This window comes from Morus notabilis, unplaced genomic scaffold, assembly GCF_000414095.1.
Source record: "Morus notabilis unplaced genomic scaffold, ASM41409v2 Scaffold7758, whole genome shotgun sequence".
In the NCBI taxonomy this organism is placed as follows: Eukaryota; Viridiplantae; Streptophyta; class Magnoliopsida; order Rosales; family Moraceae; genus Morus; species Morus notabilis.
In genome coordinates, this window is record NW_010363841.1 from 2,867 (window position 1) to 10,961 (window position 8,095).

The window sequence follows — 8,095 nt, forward strand, 5'->3', positions numbered from 1 at the left end:
TTTTTTATACTAAAAATAATCTCTTAATAAAATTATCAAACACATTTTTAAAATTAATTTTTATCTAATATTAAAAATATTTTTATTTTTATTTTCATATAAAAAAATTATTTTGAAATGAATTCCAAACGCACCGATAGTTTTTTCATCCCTACCACTCACGCCATCATTTCGATCCGAGGGCAACATACAGAGAAAAGCCCTCCGCTAGTCCGCTTCCCCACACGCACGTGTCAAGATGCAATTGGACATGTATACGGGCCCAAATGGTTGCCACGTGGCATCCATACAGACGCAGAGTCTAGTCACTGGAGAGTGGAAAAACGAACTTGTCCGGCAAGGAAGAAGTTGTAGCGCCTCTCTCTCTGCAAAAGAACAAGCTCCATTTCCACTCTCACAGATAATAAAGGACCCGTACGGACGTTCTCTCTGCCCCTCTCTCTCTCTTCATTTGGCTGTTCTAGAGAAAGAAAGACGGAACTTTTCATCGGATTCTTCCAAAACAAAAATGTGAGTCGATTTTCTTCGTTTTCATATCTTTTTGTTTCCTGAGCTCTTTTTTTGGTTCTCTCTTTCTCTTCTCCTCCACCTCTTCTTCTTCTTCTTCTTCTTCTTCTTCTTCTATTACTTGTTTCTCTCTCTACTCTCTCTCATCTTTATTTTTTCTTATTTTCATTTTTTTGTTTCAGTGAGCATACTTATTTGAAAGTTGAAACAGGTATTTAGGTTTCATTTTCACTGTCTCATGACTAAATTTCGTGTTGGTAGAAAGTTAAAACATTTATCATTAAAAGTTTTTTTTTTATTAAAAAAAATACTTTTTTTGGTCAACCTATATGTCTTTGCCAAAAAAAGGTAGCAAAAATGTTGCTTTTTTTTTTCTCGCCAAGTTTTGTTTGTTATACTTTTGCATCCTCATATTTCCACTTCATTTTTTGAGTTCTAAAGTGGGTTTTTTTTCTCTGTTTGACGATCAGTTCTATCAGAGGTGTAGTCAAATATGAACTCAAAAGTTGATTTGATGCCAGGTAATTAGCGCATTGTATTGTTGAATACTTCCCATTAAAGATTTTGCTCTGCACTTCTCTTTTGGTGTGAGTTGAAATCATGTATCTCGTTGAATAGGGCTTTTCTGAGACAATTAATGAACTTGATATGCTCTAAACAAGTTACAAAGAGCTTAACATTTCAACGTATATAATTTTATCGCCTTAATCTCTTTCCTTACATTGTTTATTTTGTGTATTCAATATGTTTACTACAGTTCAAATTTGATTTGTGTTCAGAGCGACACAAAAGGCTTAAAACTTGTACTGATGGGAAATACCATGGTATTGGAATGGACTTCTCTGCAAGTAATTCTGACGAGCTTACACCGAAGAAACCGATTTCTACTACTTCAAATGACGTGGTCGATTTTTCGAGTCCATTGTCTATTATAGAAGGTCTAGACAGTGGTAAGTTTGGAAGTGTTGCAAAAGACATACATGCTCTTCTAGCTCAGAAGATGCGGAGTCCAAATCTGTATTCTAAAAGCTTCCCAAGAACTAGAACTAAAAATGGGTCTTTAGATGTGGGAAAGGACCGAGTTAAACAGGCTTCGAAGTTGGCAAATACCACTCGTTCAGTACGTGACATTGTCATTATTGATTTAGAGCATGAGTTTGTTGCAACTGAGACTCAAGCGACATCAGCGCCCGTCATAATCATTGATTCAGATGGGGAGGACATGGGATATCAGACTGGGGAGAAACCATCTTATCTGTCTCAAAACGTTTTAAAAGATCAACCCACCGGAGAGTTTTCGTTCAAGGACAAAAAGGAAGACAAAGATGTCTATGTGGTCATAGAAGATGAAAACAATCATCAATTTAACATTGATGATGGTGGTATTGACGATGTCTGTTTGGAAGATGCAAGTGGAATTAAGGAAGATAAATGTGTGAATGAAAAACCCGCTGAAGAAACTTTGCTGGAGGACATAAAGGAAGACAAAGATGCTCAAGTGGGCATAGAAGATGAAGGCAATCATCTACCTAACACCAAGGATGGTGGTACCGACCTCGACGATATCTGTGCCGAAGATGCAACTGGAATTAAGGAAGATGAATGTGTGAATGAAAAACCACCCGTTGGAGAAACTTTGCTGAAGGACATAAAGGAAGACAAAGATGCTCGTGTGGGCATAGAAGATGAAGGGAATTGTCTACCTAACACCCAAGATGGTGGTATGGACGATATCTGTGCGGAAGATGCAACTGGAATTGAGGAAGATGAATGTGTGAATGAAAAACCACCTGTTGGAGAAACATTACTGAGGGACGTAAAGGATGATAAAGATGCTCATGCGGGCATAGAAGATGATGGCAATTGTCTACCTAACACTGAGGATGGTGGTATCGACGATATCTGTGCGGACGATGCAACTGGAATTAAGGAAGATGAATGTGTGAATGAAAAACCACCCGTTGGAGAAACTTTGCTGAAGGACATAAAGGAAGACACAGATGCTCATTTGGGCATAGAAGATGAAGGCAATCATCTACCTAAGTCTGGGGATGGTGATATTGACGATGTCTGTGTGGAAGATGCAGCTAAAATTAAGGGAGCTGATTATGTATATGTTGGCACAGACGGTGATGGCAATGAAATCAGTAACGAGGATGATGGTCTTGACGATTTTTGGAAGGAGATGTCGATGGCATTAGAACTTTCCAAGGTATTTCTAAAAACTGAAATTTCAATACAAGAAATGCTATTCTCTATTGTCACCTATTTATTCAGGTTCACTTTCTTTTGAAATGAGAATAAATATTCCTTTTTGTCGTCTCCTTGGTGTAGATTGTGTCAAGACCATTTTCTGTCATTTGTTTGTTAGCTTTGTGATTGTTATACTTCTTCTTTCTTTTTCATTTACTTGATTCGTAATTTTGCTAATGCTTGGGGAAGTACACAGGAATCGTTAATTGTGTGATTATTGCAAATGACTATTAGAAGAGATTTTTGGAAATTCAATCAAGGTTCATTCAAGTGGTGTAAATGGAACAGAAAAAAAAAAAAAAAAAACGTGGAATTGAGTTTCTTGCGTGTCCTGATAATAAAAGAATAAGTATATTAAAAGTGCAGGGACATTCAACAGATGCCAAATGTGGAGGTTTAACTGCACAAATCAGTCAATAATAGACCTCACCATTTTGATCGCATACAAAGACAACAAATTGTAAAAATATAATGAATCTTCAAAACAGGCTGAACTTTGAAATTCCGATTTCGTATTTGAAGAGAGATTGTTCGTGTATATAAAATCTCCATGGCTATGATAAAAGAAGCACAGGAAAAATCCAAACCTTCCAATGAATAGTTTTTGCTCTTCCTAAAATTATGTTCCACAATAAACTTGAGGGGAGGCTTCCAATATTTGAACGGATCAGAGTTTGATTTTAATTTATGCTTTTAGAGTTTGATTATGTTTTGCTCTAAAATGTTTAATAACCTCCCACAGTTTTACATATGGTATAAATACGCCTACTTTTTATGTTCTGCTCCTTCAGGATGTTTCTATGGATCATTCACAAAATAAACAGGTGATGGAAGATGAAGAAAACTGTGAACATTCCTTTCTTTTAAAGGACGATCTTGGTTATGTTTGCCGCATTTGTGGGGTTATTGACAGAGGAATCGAGACAATATTTAAGTTCCAGTATAACAAGGTAATGTTTCATTTGGTGGCTGGTGCATTCATAATCTTTTACATATTACAATTGTACCCTCCCTTCTATCAATTAGTCCCAAGCATATAAATATGTCTTTGTTTCACTTGCATGTTTAAAAGTTGGACTTGTAAACTCGTGACCTGCAGGCAATGGGGAGGACCCATTAGTTGGGTTTGTCTTGTTTGATTGCGTCCCATTAATGAGAAGAAATTAACTGAAGGTTCTAAAGAAAATTATATACGAATTTCTTGATGTTTTAACATTTTGTGATGTTAAAAACAAAAAATCAATTCAAGGTGTTGAGCATATTCTCAAAGTTGCTCATTAGAATATTTAGTAGCTAAAAGAATCATGAACTGAATACTATTCACGATTCAGCTGTTACTGGTTATTGCTAAAAAAAAACCATCAGATTAGATTGTTTATGTTTATGGATTTTTGGTTCTATTTACAGTTCAATTCACCAAAGTCTTTTCCAAAAATTTTGGTTCGCTTGTCACTACCCTTAGGAATAACTTTAGTGTTTATGAAGACTGGCCCAACTTATATCTCTGCTCATAGAATGTTACTAAGTTTTATGATGACTGTTGCACAAAAGCATGATAGAAACAGGGTTTATGGCGCTAGTTGCATTGGCCTTAAAATGTCAACCAGAACTACTTCTAGCTTTTTAGATTTGCGTGAGTTTGTGATGAAGATTAAAACTAAATGCTGCCTGGAGAAAATAATTAACAATGCTCAGGGAAGTGCTTTTATTAAAGAGATTCATAATTACAAATATATTCTTCCTATAGAAAATAATTAACAAGGCTCAGGGAAGAACTTGTTATTTAAAAAGATTTATATTCTTGGGGTCATTCATGTAGTATCTAACGCAGGCAAAGATAAACTGAAGAAGCTGTCAATACACCAAAAATTTATTTTTATAATCTTATCACTCTCTCTGACATTAATTAGGCTTTTCTTGGATCTTTTGCTTGGGAAATAGGCTTGACATTGTATGGAGGAGCATGGTTGCAGGCATAGCCTAGGTGTAATTGCGCATGTGACTCCACCATCTAATCCCCGACCCGCAAGTTAAATAAATAAATAAAAAGACTGTTTGGATTAGCTGACTTCTTTTTATTGTATGGTTGCTGTGTATATTTCCTGATCTGCATTTATAGAAGGAAAACTTAGAACAAGTATTTATAGAACGAAAACTAAGCAGTCAAAAAAGAACATCGTCAAGTTTATAAAATGAAAACAGTAACCAACGTAACTTTGGTATCCGTTTAAATTGTTTTCTTCATTAAGTTGTTTAATTTTCCTCAAGGATATATTATATGTAATTTTTTTTTTTTGGCATGGTTGTGCGGTTCAATTTGCAGTAAGTTCATCTGCATTAAATTCTTTATTGGAGCTGTCCTTTCTTATTGTCCACATGTTCTCTACTTGAATAAAGTTTCATTACATTGGTGTCTTTTGCTTTAAATGTGTCTAATTCCAGGTTAAAAGGAGTAATAGAACATATGTGCCGGGATCATGGTATTCTAAAGACAGAGAGTCGACTGGAATAGGTGGACTTAATTTGTCTGGTAATGATTTGATTCAAAATGAAGTATATGTCCACCCCAGGCATGCCAAGAAGATGAAACCTCATCAAGTAGAGGGTTTCAATTTCCTTGTTAGCAACTTGGTGGGTGATAATCCTGCAGGCTGCATTTTAGCACATGCACCTGGATCAGGAAAAACATTCATGATAATAAGTTTTTTGCAGAGTTTCATGATTAAGTATCCAAATGCCAGACCACTAGTTGTTCTTCCCAAGGGAATCCTGGAAACATGGAAGAAAGAGTTCCGGATTTGGCAAATAGAGGATATCCCACTGTATGATCTGTACACTGGCAAAGCAGAAACCCGATTCCAGCAATTAGATGTTCTGAAACAGTGGGTGGAGAACAAGAGTATTCTTTTCTTGGGATACATGCAATTCTCCTCCATTGTTTGTGATCCGGAAAACAGCAATGCATCGAATTCATGTCGTGAGATACTGCTAAAGGCTCCATCAATTCTTATTCTGGATGAAGGGCATACTCCAAGAAATGAGGGCACACATATCTTTCAAGCCCTTGCGAAGGTGCAGACACCCAGAAAAGTAGTACTTTCCGGGACGTTGTACCAGAATAGTGTCAAAGAGGTGTTCAATGTCCTGAATCTTGTTCAACCTAATTTTTTGAGAACGGAAACATCCCAACCCATAGTCAAGCGCATCATGAGTAAAGTGGACATATCATTGTCAGGTTTTAGGAAGAGCTTCAAAGCTGGTAGTGATGCAGCTTTCTTTGATTTAGCGGAAGTAACACTGCAGAAGGATAAAGATTTTAGAAGGAAAGTGTCTGTTATAAATGACCTGCGTGAGATGACTAGCAAGGTGCTTAACTATTACAAAGGTGATTTCATGGATGAGCTTCCTGGACTTGTTGATTTCACTGTAGTACTCCATCTCAGCTCCAGCCAAAAGCGTGAAGTGGGAAAAATCAAGTTGCAAAGCAAGTTCAAAGCAAGTTTTGATGGGGGCTCCATTTATTTGCATCCGAAGTTGAAGCCACTCTCCGACAACCGCAATGTGAGTGATGAGGAGCTCGATGAGGTGCTGGAAAATTTAGAAGTGGAGGATGGAGTGAAGGCAAAGTTTTTTTGGACCATGCTAAGTTTATGCGAGTCAAAGAACGAGAAACTGCTGGTTTTCAGTCAGTATATCACACCTTTAAAATTTTTGGAGAGATTAGCAGTGAAAGAGAAGGGCTGGTGTCAAGGAAGGGAAATGTTTTTTGTCTCAGGTGATTCAAGTCCACGGGACAGGAAGTTGTCCATGGAATGCTTCAACAACTCCCCTGAAGCCAAAGTCTTTTTTGGCTCCATCAAGGCATGTGGAGAGGGAATTTCTTTGGTGGGGGCATCTAGAATTATAATTCTGGACGTTCATCCCAATCCATCTGTGACCCGTCAAGCCATTGGGCGCGCATTCCGTCCCGGGCAGACAAAGAAAGTGGTTGTTTACAGATTGGTTGCTGCTGATTCACCTGAAGTGGAAGACTATGACACTTGCCTCAAGAAGGAATTGATTTCAAAGACATGGTTTGAATGGAAAGAATGTTGCGGATATAGAGATTTTCAAGTGGAGACCGTTGATGTTAATGAGTGCGGTGACGAGTTCTTGGAGAGTAATCCAATTCTTGCGAAAGACATAAAGGTTATGTACAGAAGGTTAGTACTTCAACATGTTTCCTTTCTTCCTTTCTTGATTCCTACTGCATAAATAATCCTTAGTTGTTCTGTCATAACTGTGTTTTTACATATTTCAGGTAGATCCCGCAATCACTTATGCTGAGACATTGTTTAAAGTGAAGTTCATAAGACTAGGATTCTCTTCTGTTAATAGTTTATCCATGTATTTTGGTTCCGGAACCTTCTGAACCCGGTATAAGATTCTCCATTTTGGACACTTTTTCCATTCATTTTTGTAAAAGAAGCTCTATACTGTGCCTTAGGCCATCTCCAACCCACACCCCTATCTTCAAAAAAGAATAATTTCACACCATCTAAGGAGTTACTCTCCAACCCATTTACCCTAAACTTTACTCTAAAAGGAATATTCTTGACATATTCTCTTTTTATATTCATTTTTCATATTTTTTCTTGCTATAGTAATGATTAATTTATTTTACCTATTGTGCAAAGTACATATTAATGTAATAAAATAACATATTATTTAAGCAACTCGTAATAGATAATAGATTAATAATATTAATTAAACATAAATTTATTTAATTAAATGCAAACTTACATTAACTAAACAAGTTGACAACCAAGCATTAATTTGATAATACAACATAAACACACACACACACAAAAAGCATTAGTTTAATTTATTTTTATACAAATTAAACCAAAAATCCTTTAATAGAATAATATATTATTTAACTAACTCGAAAGAAATAATAAATTAATAATATTAATTTGGATATCAAAAGGAGAATTTTTTTTTTATGGTAGTAAAAAGGAACAGTACTTTTGATCATGTTTTTTAACTTGGGGTAAAAATTATGAAAAAAAAAAATGCAAATGGGCACTTATTTCAATTAACAAAAGCAAAAAAAATAAATAAATAAATAATGGCGCTAAAGCGCATGGGCCAAGGCAGCGCCATTGTTGGCGCTTCACTCATCCCAATTATTGGGATTTCTATTTTAGAGTGAAGAAATAGAGTTGGGTTGGAGAAGGGTTGATATCTTAGCAAAATGGAGGTGGGTTGGAGATGGCCTTAACCGGGTTCCAGTTGACTTTTGATGAAATAGATTTACTTACGATCTCACAATGGAATAGACTTTTTTTTTTTT

General features: G+C 36.1%; 1 protein-coding gene across 1 annotated transcript; it reads left to right on the forward strand.

Annotated features, from left to right (window-relative positions):
* The first annotated feature begins 1,339 nt into the window (after nt 1–1,339).
* On the forward strand, nt 1,340–7,321 carry LOC21384300 (protein CHROMATIN REMODELING 35). Its single transcript, XM_024170076.1, has 4 exons — nt 1,340–2,719; nt 3,552–3,710; nt 5,203–6,962; nt 7,061–7,321. Exons 1-4 carry the CDS (start codon nt 1,340–1,342, stop codon nt 7,062–7,064), a joined length of 3,303 nt encoding a protein of 1,100 aa, XP_024025844.1. The 3' UTR covers nt 7,065–7,321.
* Nucleotides 7,322–8,095: the final 774 nt, after the last annotated feature.

Coding starts and splice junctions, on each gene's coding strand:
- LOC21384300 (XM_024170076.1), top strand. CDS start 1,340: ATGGACTTCTCTGCAAGTAATTCTGACGAGCTTACACCGAAGAAACCG. Junction 2,720..3,551: donor TGGCATTAGAACTTTCCAAG/GTATTTCTAAAA, acceptor CTGCTCCTTCAG/GATGTTTCTATGGATCATTC. Junction 3,711..5,202: donor TTAAGTTCCAGTATAACAAG/GTAATGTTTCAT, acceptor GTCTAATTCCAG/GTTAAAAGGAGTAATAGAAC.